At 57.2% G+C, this 14,355-nt stretch overlaps 1 protein-coding gene across 3 annotated transcripts in view; it reads left to right on the forward strand.

Moving 5' to 3' along the window:
• The window catches only part of TET3 (tet methylcytosine dioxygenase 3), a 167,998-nt gene that overhangs the window by 18,842 nt on the left and 134,801 nt on the right, over nucleotides 1-14,355 (forward strand). The window contains exons 1-2 of one of the 3 annotated variants that reach the window (XM_082257034.1): nucleotides 12,041-12,146; nucleotides 12,295-12,351. The exons of 1 other annotated variant lie outside the window; for it this stretch is intronic. In XM_082257034.1, coding sequence (XP_082113160.1) covers nucleotides 12,102-12,146; nucleotides 12,295-12,351 — 102 coding nt within the window. In that variant the 5' untranslated portion in view covers nucleotides 12,041-12,101. Of the gene's footprint in view, nucleotides 1-12,040; nucleotides 12,147-12,294; nucleotides 12,352-14,355 lie in introns of those variants that run through there. One more of the 3 variants, XM_082257035.1, reaches the window with a different exon arrangement.

Here is a 14,355-nt window from a genome sequence, read left to right on the forward strand (position 1 = left end):
GCGCGGCTTGGCTCGCCTGGGCGGTCCATGTGCAAATGTGTTCCCTCCTCCAAAATACACGCCAAGTTAGGAAGGGGGATTGTCTTCCCCTTTGGGTGGAGCTCTGCTTTAAGGAAAACTCCGAAAGGAATCCTCTGCTATATGTTTTGCTTTTTTTGCCCCCATACCAGGAGGCGGCCACAGATACCCTCCTCCACCAGAGTCTTCTCCTGGACTTGCCCTGCCCAGACCGTCCGCCATCTTTTTTTCTTTTGAAGACTTCTTGAATCTCCCAGACAGATTTTCTCTGACTCAGATAACGTATATTCGGAATTCCTCTCTCATGTAATGGGAAAGGTTTTCCTCTCTCTGGTGGATGCAGAGACTGGAGATGAAAGGAAATCTCTGGACCCTTTTCACACCTGAAGGTTTTGTAGCTTGAAGGCACAAAACGCTGAAACCAGAAAAGACCTCGTTCTCTGCGGTGTCGCCCCCCCCCCCCCCCCGGAGCGTTCTCTGCGGTGTCGCCCCCCCGGAGCGTTCTCTGCGGTGTCGCCCCCCCGGAGCGTTCTCTGCGGTGTCGCCCCCCCGGAGCGTTCTCTGCGGTGTCGCCCCCCCGGAGCGTTCTCTGCGGTGTCGCCCCCCGGAGCGTTCTCTGCGGTGTCGCCCCCCGGAGCGTTCTCTGCGGTGTCGCCCCCCCCCCCGGAGCGTTCTCTGCGGTGTCGCCCCCCCCCCCCCGGAGCGTTCTCTGCGGTGTCGCCCCCCCCGGAGCGTTCTCTGCGGTGTCGCCCCCCCGGAGCGTTCTCTGCGGTGTCGCCCCCCCGGAGCGTTCTCTGCGGTGTCGCCCCCCCCCCCCGGAGCGTTCTCTGCGGTGTCGCCCCCCCCCCCCGGAGCGTTCTCTGCGGTGTCGCCCCCCCCGGAGCGTTCTCTGCGGTGTCGCGCCCCCCCCCCCCGGAGCGTTCTCTGCGGTGTCACCCCCGGAGCGTTCTCTGCGGTGTTGCCCCCCCCCGGAGCGTTCTCTGCGGTGTCGCCCCCCCGGAGCGTTCTCTGCGGTGTCGCCCCCCCCCCCCCGGAGCGTTCTCTGCGGTGTCGCCCCCCCCCCCCGGAGCGTTCTCTGCGGTGTCGCCCCCCCCCCCCCGGAGCGTTCTCTGCGGTGTCGCCCCCCCCGGAGCGTTCTCTGCGGTGTCGCGCCCCCCCCCCCGGAGCGTTCTCTGCGGTGTCACCCCCCGGAGCGTTCTCTGCGGTGTTGCCCCCCCCCGGAGCGTTCTCTGCGGTGTCGCCCCCCCCCCCCCAGAGCGTTCTCTGCGGTGTCGCCCCCCCCCCCCCCCAGAGCGTTCTCTGCGGTGTCGCCCCCCCCCCCCCGGAGCGTTCTCTGCGGTGTCGCCCCCCCCCCCCGGAGCGTTCTCTGCGGTGTCGCCCCCCCCCCCCGGAGCGTTCTCTGCGGTGTCGCCCCCCCCCCCCCCCCCCGGAGCGTTCTCCGGTGTCGCCCCCCCCCCCCCCCCCCCCGGAGCGTTCTCTGCGGTGTCGCCCCCCCCCCCCCCCCCCCGGAGCGTTCTCTGCGGTGTCGCCCCCCCCGGAGCGTTCTCTGCGGTGTCGCCCCCCCCCCGGAGCGTTCTCTGCGGTGTCGCCCCCCCCCCCCGGAGCGTTCTCTGCGGTGTCGCCCCCCCCCCCCCCCCCGGAGCGTTCTCTGCGGTGTCGCCCCCCCCCCCCCCCCGGAGCGTTCTCTGCAGTGTCGCCCCCCCCCCGAGCGTTCTCTGCGGTGTCGCCCCCCCCCCCCCCCCGGAGCGTTCTCTGCGGTGTCGCGCGCCCGGAGCGTTCTCTGCGGTGTGGCTCCCCGCAGCATTCTCTGCGGTGTCGCGCCCCCGGAGCGTTCTCTGCGGGTGTCGCGCCTCGCAGCGTTCTCTGCGGGTGTCGCACCTCGCAGCGTTCTCTGCGGTGTCGCGCCCCGGAGCGTTCTCTGCAGTGTCGCGCCCCCGAAGCGCTCTCTGCGGGTGTCGCGCCCCCGAATCGCTCTCTGCGGGTGTCGCGCCCCCGAAGCGTTCTCTGCGGGTGTCGCACCTCGCAGCGTTCTCTGCGGGTGTCGCACCTCGCAGCGTTCTCTGCGGGTGTCGCACCTCGCAGCGTTCTCTGCGGGTGTCGCACCTCGCAGCGTTCTCTGCGGGGGTCGCGCCCCCGGAGCGTTCTCTGCGGTGTCGCACCCCCGGAGCGTTCTCTGCGGATGTCACGCCCTGTCACAAAATGCCTGTTGCCTCCAGGATGTACAGAAGATACGTTGAGGCAGTTTTGACTCCATAGACTCTAATGGTTGGACCTCGTTTTTTTTTATTGCTGGATTATGTTTTATTGGGGAGATTCCATTCTCTTCCAGCCCCTCCCCCATCCATGCAGGAGGAGAATAGGAACCAATCGGGTTGTCTGAGTCGCTTGGCGAGGGTGGGAGTCACTTTTCAGAAATCGCTGACCTTTGTTACCTGGAGATTAAAGGGGAGCTCCATTCTGGGGGGAAAAAATGAAAAGTCATCAGCTAGGAATGCGGTATAAATCCTGGAAGCGGCGACACTTACCTGCCCAGGGATCCCCCGGTGTCGGCACCCCATGCGATTCATCCATCTGCTCCAGGTGCTACGCCAGCATTGCAAGTAAGGGAAAACAGTAGTGAAGTCTTCAGGCTTCACAGCCGGTTTCCTACTGCGCATGCGTGAGTCGCACTGCACTTTCTGAAAGGTCCCTCTGTCTTCTGGATCCCCACACTGGTCCCAGAAAGCAGCGGGGGAAGGGAGGAGGGCCGGACATGACGTAGATCGCTGTGTGGCAATCTTGCCAGGAAGTGGGAAACCAGGTACCCCCCCCCCCCCCCCCCCCAAAAAAAAGTGCCAAATGTAGCAGTGGAGGGAGGAGGTGAGAACTTTTGGGTGGAGCTCCGCTTTAATGAATTGGAAATCTCGCCATTGGGTAGCTGCTGGTAGGCCGCATCCCTTCCACTGACATGGCCACGCCTGAAACCTCTCACCCATTTCTCTGATGATCAGATCTGCGACTCTCTGGAACAGAACGTTCAATGGGTCGCACCACCGATCGGTCCCTACTGCCAGATAAAGGCACAGCCGGGAGGGTTCCTCACATGTGTAGAGGAGGGAATCCGCTCATCTATGTCCCCCCTAGAGCGGCTGGTCTATGGCCCCCCCCACCCATAGCGGCTGGTCTATGGGCCCCCCCTCTCCCATAGCGGCTGGTCTATGGCCCCCCCACCCATAGCGGCTGGTCTATGGGCCCCCCCAGCCATAGCGGCTGGTCTATGGGCCCCCCCAGCCATAGCGGCTGGTCTATGGGCCCCCCCAGCCATAGCGGCTGGTCTATGGGCCCCCCCAGCCATAGCGGCTGGTCTATGGGCCCCCCCAGCCATAGCGGCTGGTCTATGGGCCCCCCCAGCCATAGCGGCTGGTCTATGGGCCCCCCCACCCATAGCGGCTGGTCTATGGGCCCCCCCACCATAGCGGCTGGTCTATGGGCCCCCCCACCCATAGCGGCTGGTCTATGGGCCCCCCCACCCATAGCGGCTGGTCTATGGGCCCCCCCACCCATAGCGGCTGGTCTATGGGCCCCCCCACCCATAGCGGCTGGTCTATGGCCCTCCCACCCATAGCGGTTGGTCTATGGGCCCCCCCTCTCCCATAGCGGCTGGTCTATGGCCCCCCCACCCATAGCGGCTGGTCTATGGGCCCCCCCACCCATAGCGGCTGGTCTATGGGCCCCCCCACCCATAGCGGCTGGTCTATGGCCCTCCCACCCATAGCGGCTGGTCTATGGGCCCCCCCTCTCCCATAGCGGCTGGTCTATGGCCCCCCCACCCATAGCGGCTGGTCTATGGGCCCCCCCTCTCCCCATAGCGGCTGGTCTATGGCCCCCCACCCCCATAGCGGCTGGTCTATGGGCCCCCCCAGCCATAGCGGCTGGTCTATGGGCCCCCCCAGCCATAGCGGCTGGTCTATGGGCCCCCCCAGCCATAGTGGCTGGTCTATGGGCCCCCCCAGCCATAGCGGCTGGTCTATGGGCCCCCCCACCCATAGCGGCTGGTCTATGGGCCCCCCCACCCATAGCGGCTGGTCTATGGGCCCCCCCACCCATAGCGGTTGGTCTATGGGCCCCCCCTCTCCCATAGCGGCTGGTCTATGGCCCCCCCACCCATAGCGGCTGGTCTATGGGCCCCCCCACCCATAGCGGCTGGTCTATGGGCCCCCCCACCCATAGCGGCTGGTCTATGGCCCTCCCACCCATAGCGGCTGGTCTATGGGCCCCCCCTCTCCCATAGCGGCTGGTCTATGGCCCCCCCACCCATAGCGGCTGGTCTATGGGCCCCCCCTCTCCCATAGCGGCTGGTCTATGGCCCCCCCACCCATAGCGGCTGGTCTATGGGCCCCCCCAGCCATAGCGGCTGGTCTATGGGCCCCCCCAGCCATAGCGGCTGGTCTATGGGCCCCCCCAGCCATAGTGGCTGGTCTATGGGCCCCCCCAGCCATAGCGGCTGGTCTATGGGCCCCCCCACCCATAGCGGCTGGTCTATGGGCCCCCCCACCCATAGCGGCTGGTCTATGGGCCCCCCCACCCATAGCGGCTGGTCTATGGGCCCCCCCACCCATAGCGGCTGGTCTATGGCCCTCCACCCATAGCGGCTGGTCTATGGCCCTCCCACCCATAGCGGCTGGTCTATGGGCCCCCACCCATAGCGGCTGGTCTATGGCCCCCCACCCATAGCGGCTGGTCTATGGGCCCCCACCCATAGCGGCTGGTCTATGGCCCCCCACCCATAGCGGCTGGTCTATGGGCCCCCCACCCATAGCGGCTGGTCTATGGGCCCCCCCAGCCATAGCGGCTGGTCTATGGGCCCCCCCAGCCATAGCGGCTGGTCTATGGGCCCCCCCAGCCATAGCGGCTGGTCTATGGGCCCCCCAGCCATAGCGGCTGGTCTATGGGCCCCCCAGCCATAGCGGCTGGTCTATGGGCCCCCTCTCCCATAGCGGCTGGTCTATGGGCCCCCCAGCCATAGCGGCTGGTCTATGGGCCCCCCCAGCCATAGCGGCTGGTCTATGGGCCCCCTCTCCCATAGCGGCTGGTCTATGGGCCCCCTCTCCCATAGCGGCTGGTCTATGGGCCCCCTCTCCCATAGCGGCTGGTCTATGGGCCCCCCTCTCCCATAGCGGCTGGTCTATGGGCCCCCCTCTCCCATAGCGGCTGGTCTATGGGCCCCCTCTCCCATAGCGGCTGGTCTATGGGCCCCCCTCTCCCATAGCGGCTGGTCTATGGGCCCCCTCTCCCATAGCGGCTGGTCTATGGGCCCCCTCTCCCATAGCGGCTGGTCTATGGGCCCCCCTCTCCCATAGCGGCTGGTCTATGGGCCCCCTCTCCCATAGCGGCTGGTCTATGGGCCCCCTCTCCCATAGCGGCTGGTCTAATGGGCCCCCCTCTCCCATAGCGGCTGGTCTATGGGCCCCCTCTCCCATAGCGGCTGGTCTATGGGCCCCCTCTCCCATAGCGGCTGGTCTATGGGCCCCCCTCTCCCATAGCGGCTGGTCTATGGGCCCCCTCTCCCATAGCGGCTGGTCTATGGGCCCCCCTCTCCCATAGCGGCTGGTCTATGGGCCCCCCTCTCCCATAGAGGCTGGTCTATGGGCCCCCTCTCCCATAGCGGCTGGTCTATGGGCCCCCTCTCCCATAGCGGCTGGTCTATGGGCCCCCCTCTCCCAGCGGCTGGTCTATCGGGCCCCCCTCTCCCATAGCGGCTGGTCTATGGGCCCCCCTCTCCCATAGCGGCTGGTCTATGGGCCCCCCTCTCCCATAGCGGCTGGTCTATGGGCCCCCTCTCCCATAGCGGCTGGTCTATGGGCCCCCCTCTCCCATAGCGGCTGGTCTATGGGCCCCCTCTCCCATAGCGGCTGGTCTATGGGCCCCCCTCTCCCATAGCGGCTGGTCTATGGGCCCCCCTCTCCCATAGCGGCTGGTCTATGGGCCCCCCTCTCCCATAGCGGCTGGTCTATGGGCCCCCCTCTCCCATAGCGGCTGGTCTATGGGCCCCCCTCTCCCATAGCGGCTGGTCTATGGGCCCCCCTCTCCCATAGCGGCTGGTCTATGGGCCCCCCTCTCCCATAGCGGCTGGTCTATGGGCCCCCCTCTCCCATAGCGGCTGGTCTATGGGCCCCCCTCTCCCATAGCGGCTGGTCTATGGCCCCCCCACCCATAGCGGCTGGTCTATGGCCCCCCTCTCCCATAGCGGCTCATACATGGTGAGAGCTTTGCTATACGGGTGGCCTAGCTGACTGCCTGACAGCTTTCCATTGAAGAATGGAAGGAGCAGGGCGGACCATTCAGATGAAGTCACTTTACAACTATTCTGATCGCAGAAAAGCCCAGTTGAAGGAAATGTTCCCTCGGTGCCGCCGTGTGGATGGAGGAATCTGCTGGAGATTTCTTGCTCAGCCTATCAGTGGACCCGAATTTGTCTTGTAATTGGCGATTTTTTTTTTTTTTTGGGTCGCTGATATTGGCGCTCTCTCTGTCGCCATGGTGATGGGAAAGTTGGTTTTCAGTTGTCCCGTGTATATTCCACATTATGGATATAAGCAGGGGGGTAAAATACTCTGGCATGAAGTGTGGCTGAACCCTCCTCCACCATGTCAGCCAAACCAGAGAGTTCTGGGTAACGGGTCGCCCATTGTGGAGTTATATGAGCGTGATTTCCAAAACCATAATAAATGTACGATATCGCCGGGGGGGGGGGGGGGCACAATGTGTAGATGATGTTCCTCCTCCTCTATATAATGATTTAGCACAGAGCGGTTCCGATTTTTTCCTCAGCTCCCCCGCTGGCACTCTTTGCTCCTCCCCTCCCTTGTATGACATCATAGGAAGCTGCTTTCTGTAGAAGTCCACCTCTGTTGGCTCCTCCCCTCTGTATGACATCATAGGAAGTTGCTTTCTGTAGAAGCCCACCTCTGTGTTGGCTCCTCCCCCTTTTCTGTATGACATCATATGAAGCTGCTTTCTGTAGAAGCCCACCTCTGTATTGGCTCCTCCCCCTCTGTATGACATCATAGGAAGTTGCTTTCTGTAGAAGTCCACCTCTGTGTTGGCTCCTCCCCCTCTTTATGACATCATAGGAAGTTGCTTTCTGTAGAAGCCCACCTCTGTGTTGGCTCCTCCCCCTCCTCTGTATGACATCATAGGAAGCTGCTTTCTGTAGAAGCCCACCTCTGTGTTGGCTCCTCCCCCTCTGTATGACATCATAGGAAGTTGCTTTCTGTAGAAGCCCACCTCTGTGTTGGCTCCTCCCCTCCTCTGTATGACATCATAGGAAGTTGCTTTCTGTAGAAGCCCACCTCTGTGTTGGCTCCTCCCCCTCCTCTGTATGACATCATAGGAAGTTGCTTTCTGTAGAAGCCCACCTCTGTGTTGGCTCCTCCCCTCCTCTGTATGACATCATAGGAAGTTGCTTTCTGTAGAAGCCCACCTCTGTTGGCTCCTCCCCTCCTCTGTATGACATCATAGGAAGTTGCTTTCTGTAGAAGCCCACCTCTGTGTTGGCTCCTCCCCCTCCTCTGTATGACATCATAGGAAGTTGCTTTCTGTAGAAGCCCACCTCTGTGTTGGCTCCTCCCCTCCTCTGTATGACATCATAGGAAGCTGCTTTCTGTAGAAGCCCACCTCTGTGTTGGCTCCTCCCCCTCCTCTGTATGACATCATAGGAAGCTGCTTTCTGTAGAAGCCCACCTCTGTGTTGGCTCCTCCCCTCCTCTGTATGACATCATAGGAAGTTGCTTTCTGTAGAAGTCCACCTCTGTGTTGGCTCCTCCCCTCCTTTGTATGACATCATAGGAAGCTGCTTTCTGTAGAAGCCCACCTCTGTGTTGGCTCCTCCCCTCCTCTGTATGACATCATAGGAAGTTGCTTTCTGTAGAAGCCCACCTCTGTGTTGGCTCCTCCCCCTCCTCTGTATGACATCATAGGAAGTTGCTTTCTGTAGAAGTCCACCTCTGTGTTGGCTCCTCCCCTCCTTTGTATGACATCATAGGAAGTTGCTTTCTGTAGAAGCCCACCTCTGTGTTGGCTCCTCCCCCTCCTCTGTATGACATCATAGGAAGTTGCTTTCTGTAGAAGCCCACCTCTGTGTTGGCTCCTCCCCTCCTCTGTATGACATCATAGGAAGCTGCTTTCTGTAGAAGCCCACCTCTGTGTTGGCTCCTCCCCCTCCTCTGTATGACATCATAGGAAGCTGCTTTCTGTAGAAGCCCACCTCTGTGTTGGCTCCTCCCCTCCTCTGTATGACATCATAGGAAGTTGCTTTCTGTAGAAGTCCACCTCTGTGTTGGCTCCTCCCCTCCTTTGTATGACATCATAGGAAGCTGCTTTCTGTAGAAGCCCACCTCTGTGTTGGCTCCTCCCCTCCTCTGTATGACATCATAGGAAGTTGCTTTCTGTAGAAGTCCACCTCTGTGTTGGCTCCTCCCCTCCTTTGTATGACATCATAGGAAGTTGCTTTCTGTAGAAGCCCACCTCTGTGTTGGCTCCTCCCCCTCCTCTGTATGACATCATAGGAAGTTGCTTTCTGTAGAAGCCCACCTCTGTTGGCTCCTGAGCCGGGCTGTGTGTGTCTATTGACAGTCACAGTATGGCTCCGCCAGCCCCGCTCTGTGCTCACAGGATTTATTTTGCTGTCTCTGTTTGCGGAGAGGAGAGCCGCTGTAGACGGGCACAGCGTTGGATGGGGATTGGGCTCAGGTAGGTATACGGGGGGGGGGGGGGGTAATAATACTGGGATATTTGTTACCTCCCTGCAGTGAATGTGGGAAGATAAACAATGTCCCACCAATCCGATATTCCGGAACGTTGTGGGTTTCCGGGTTCGGGTCGGCGGACTCCATTCAGTGTAATGGGGGGGGGGGGGGGGCTTTTTTTTTTTTTTTTGGCACAATTCATTAGAACAATTGTTTGGTTTTGTAGCGATTTTGTCGCTTTGGAATCCAGGCCAACTATTCGCTGCAACCTTCCGCCCCCCCCCCCGGGATCTCTGCTACTACAGTGCGACTCTTAAAGCTGCGGTGCGGGATCCAGCGCTGAGACTCGCGGCACTGCCGGGGACGGCCCTTTAAGAGGCACCGAGCGTTGCGGAAGATTTCCATTTTAGGGATTTATTCCGGCGGTTCATTTCAGGTCACCGCGCCTCTTCTCTGTGGTGCGGGGAGTAGATGGTTAATGATTGTAGTGTGGGGGGAGGGGGGGGCGCCCCGATATCTGACAATGCCATCTATAGAAATCTATAAATAGTTACAATGTAACCGCGAGGCTCCGGCGCTTCACAGGTTAACTCTCCCTTCATTTAAAGAGCCGACGCGTCACTTTCTACATTTAACCCTTCGAAAAGGCCGATAACCGCTGGCAGAGTTCATGACTGCTGATGTCTTTATATGAACCCCAAAACATGGACTCTGAGAACCCCGAAATCACCAATCACATCCGTCTGACGGATTCCTCTCCGTGTTTTATATTATTTCTGTGTTCCGGAGATTGGAAATCGTATCAACCCGACCCGGAATAAAGTCCGGGATCCGGAAACCGAGACCCCGGCACTGTATATAGTATATACCCCCGTCACTGTGTATATAGTATATACCCCCCGTCACTGTATATATAGTATATACCCCCCGTCACTGTATATATAGTATATACCCCCGTCACTGTGTATATACCCCCCGTCACTGTGTATATAGTATATACCCCCCGTCACTGTGTATATAGTATATACCCCCCGTCACTGTATATATACCCCCCGTCACTGTGTATATAGTATATACCCCCCGTCACTGTATATATACCCCCCGTCACTGTGTATATAGTATATACCCCCCGTCACTGTGTATATACCCCCCGTCACTGTGTATATAGTATATACCCCCGTCACTGTATATATATAGTATATACCCCCGTCACTGTATATATAGTATATACCCCCCGTCACTGTGTATATACCCCCCGTCACTGTGTATATACCCCTGTCACTGTATATATAGTATATACCCCTGTCACTGTGTATATAGTATATACCCCCGTCACTGTATATATAGTATATACCCCCGTCACTGTGTATATACCCCCCGTCACTGTGTATATACCCCCTGTCACTGTATATATAGTATATACCCCCTGTCACTGTGTATATAGTATATACCCCCGTCACTGTGTATATAGTATATACCCCTGTCACTGTGTATATAGTATATACCCCCGTCACTGTGTATATACCCCCCGTCACTGTATATATAGTATATATCCCCCCGTCACTGTATATATAGTATATATCCCCCCGTCACTGTGTATATAGTATATACCCCTGTCACTGTATATATAGTATATACCCCCATCACTGTATATATAGTATATACCCCTGTCACTGTATATATAGTATATACCCCCGTCACTGTGTATATACCCCCCGTCACTGTATATATAGTATATACCCCCGTCACTGTGAATATAGTATATACCCCTGTCACTGTGTATATACCCCCCGTCACTGTATATATAGTATATACCCCCGTCACTGTGTATATACCCCCCATCACTGTATATATAGTATATATCCCCCCGTCACTGTGTATATAGTATATACCCCTGTCACTGTATATATAGTATATACCCCTGTCACTGTATATATAGTATATACCCCCGTCACTGTGTATATACCCCCCGTCACTGTGTATATAGTATATACCCCCGTCACTGTGTATATACCCCCCATCACTGTATATATAGTATATATCCCCCCGTCACTGTGTATATAGTATATACCCCTGTCACTGTATATATAGTATATACCCCTGTCACTGTGTATATATAGTATATACCCCCGTCACTGTGTATATACCCCCCGTCACTGTGTATATAGTATATACCCCCGTCACTGTGTATATACCCCCCATCACTGTATATATAGTATATATCCCCCCATCACTGTGTATATATAGTATATACCCCTGTCACTGTATATATAGTATATACCCCCATCACTGTATATATAGTATATACCCCCGTCACTGTGAATATAGTATATACCCCCGTCACTGTGTATATAGTATATACCCCCGTCACTGTGTGTGTATGTGTATGTATATATATATATATATATATATATATATGTATATATATATATATATATATATATATATATATATATATATATATATATTGTGATTAGCGGCGATGTGATGCGTTTATTCGCAGGGACCGGCGCACGCGATGGCGGTATAAATAAGCGCTTTTCCAGGAATTGTAGGAAGTCCTTTGGATAAATGAAATGCGTTGCAGTGCGGAGGACGCAGGCCGGCGTTCCTCGGCGGGATCACCAGAATAGCGCTGATGAGGGTGTCTCACGGGGGTGTCTGATTGGGGGGGTGTCTGATTGGGGGGGTGTCTGACGGAGGTATTTGTTGGGGGGGTGTCTGATTGGGGGGTGTCTGATTGGGGGGGGTGTCTGATTGGGGGGTGTCTGATTGGGGGGTTGTCTGACGGAGGTATTTGTTGGGGGGGTGTCTGATTGGGGGGGTGTCTGATTGGGGGGTGTCTGATTGGGGGGTGTCTGATTGGGGGGGTGTCTGACGGAGGTATTTGTTGGGGGGGTGTCTCACGGGGGTGTCTGATTGGGGGGTGTCTGATTGGGGGGGTGTCTGATTGGGGGGTGTCTGATTGGGGGGGTGTCTGACGGAGGTATTTGTTGGTTATGGAAGTGCCGGCTCCGTGGTCGTGCGAAGTCCAGTCCGCAGTTTCCAGCAGCCTCTGATTGCTGGGAGAGAACCACATGCTCGCCTGTTAAGAAAAAAAAAAAAAAAAAACTAGTCGGCATTACAGCACCCAGCCCCCCCCTCTCTCTTCCCCTCCTCCCCCCCCCCCCCCTCCTCTGTGGCTCAGTCTCTCTACTACTGCAGGCAGAATGGGGGGGGGAGGGGGGGTGATGTGACATATCATGTGTTGGGGAGTATGAGAGGTACGAAGTCTTATGATAATGATCCCCGCGTCTGGCAGGAGGGGGGAGGGAGCGCCGTGTCCTCATAGGCGCAGACCTAAAATGGCTGCTGCTAATGAAGTGTGTTGTGAATTGGGAAGGCCGCTCCTTTAAACAAAAGGTTATTGTTCCGTCTTTCATATTTGCTGGGACGAACGTTCGTGTCATTTCCATGATTTCCCCCTGGCACGCCGCCAGCAATCCTTCGCTGTGACTCCTCGCCGCGCTCCAAATCCACACATTTCAGGGTTTCTTTCTTTGTATTGCAGATTGTAAATAAAGACGGCTCCAAAATCCTGCCAAACCAGCAAGCTCCCAGTGTGAAGGTAGGTGCTCCTCCTCACCCCGCCCGGCACACATCCTCCTGCCCTTTTATAGAATGTAATCATTGCCAAAAGTCTGGGAAAATAAAACGAATCGGCTTGCCGGTGCGATGATTGGTCGCCGTGGAAGATTAACCCACGTGCTGCCAAGCGTTGGGTGCGATGTGCGGGCTGGGTAGGTTGTCACCATTGTGCATTTGTTGTGGGTTGATGTCCGTGAGAAAAGGAAGTGTGCTGGGTCTGTGTGAGGCAGATAATGCCGTCCGCCCGGCACACGGTACAAAGCCGGGTACGCAGTACAAAGCTGGGCACGCGGTAAAAAAGCCGGGCACGCAGCCGGGCACACGGCACGCAGCACGCAGCCGGAGACGCGGTATAAAGTCGGGCACACGGCACGCAGCTGGGCACGCGGTAAAAAAGCCATGCATGCAAGCCGGAGACACGGTATAAAGCCGGGCACGCAGTACAAAGCTGGGCATGTGGTAAAAAAGCCAGGCACGCAGCCCGGAGACACGGTATAAAGTCGGGCACGCGGTACAAAGCCCGACATGCGTGTCCAGTCGCTTGTCATCACTTCTGTCTGGAGGGAAAAAATGCCAGAATGATCGTTCTCCGCTGTGGAATGTCGGGACGTTGGTATCATTGGTGGGTTGTCTGTTAGTGGGCGGTTTGGTGTCCTCCGAGGGGTAATGACTATCAGCCTCACATTCAACGCATGTTACTTTGTTTCACTTTTGTATCAAAGAATTCCAATTTAATCTCTGAGAAGATATCCAGAGCTCAGCCAATGGGTGGCATTATACGCCGTATACCCGTCATGTCCGCTGTTATACGCCGTATACCCGTCATGTCCGCTGTTGTACGCCGTATACCCATCATGTCCGCTGTTGTACGCCGTATACCCGTCATGTCCGCTGTTGTACGCCGTATACCCGTCATGTCCGCTGTTATATGCCGTATACCCGTCATGTCCGCTGTTATACGCCGTATACCCGTCATGTCCGCTGTTATACGCCGTATACCCGTCATGTCCGCTGTTATACGCCGTATACCCGTCATGTCCGCTGTTGTGCGCCGTATACCCGTCATGTCCGCTGTTGTACGCCGTATACCCGTCATGTCCGCTGTTATACGCCGTATACCCGTCATGTCCGCTGTTGTACGCCGTATACCCGTCATGTCCGCTGTTGTACGCCGTATACCCGTCATGTCCGCTGTTGTGCGCCGTATACCCGTCATGTCCGCTGTTGTGCGCCGTATACCCGTCATGTCCGCTGTTGTGCGCCGTATACCCGTCACGTCCGCTGTTATACGCCGTATACCCTTCATGTCCGCTGTTGTACGCCGTATACCCGTCATGTCCGGTGGTCTGTACACCTGTTGTAGCGTCAGTCTGTCGGTATCTCGGTAAATAGTTGTGTAAGAGCCGCATCCAGCGATTCTTTGCACAGAAATTAACGGTTTGTAGACGTCGGATCTGCTGAACAAATTGCCTCCCGCTCTGCTGTTGTGTTTTAAAGAGTTAAACATTTCCACAAGTTGTCGGAGTTATAAATAGCCGTACCTACCGGCTGTATGCGAAAACCGCGGGCCTCATCTTCTTTCTAGGAAATCTCGCCACCCCTCTCCTGGCAGGCAGATCTCGCTCTCCTCGTCTGGCGGAGTCACACATCCCTGAGTCACGTGACTTTAGTTTACAAACATTGCATCCCTCGCCCGTCACACGCACTTCCCGCCTGCTCATACTTTCTGAACAAAACTGCGGCCGCGCTTCCAGAGGAGTTTGATGGGTTATTAGGCGAAAAAGTCCGATGGCTCCACTGACAGACGAAGGTGCAGAGTAACGCAGGGAAATCCGCCGTACTCTTCGCCCGTCAGACGAGACGCTGGCAGATCCGGCCCTTAGATGGGTCTGGAGCCTCTCGTAGGGAAGTCTTAGGCTTGTGAGATGACAACCACCGATGGCCTTCTACTGACTCGGGGAGCGTGGATCCGTGCCAATATCCC

This window comes from Pelophylax lessonae, assembly GCF_965119305.1.
Source record: "Pelophylax lessonae genome assembly, chromosome: 4".
NCBI classification, from domain to species: Eukaryota; Metazoa; Chordata; class Amphibia; order Anura; family Ranidae; genus Pelophylax; species Pelophylax lessonae.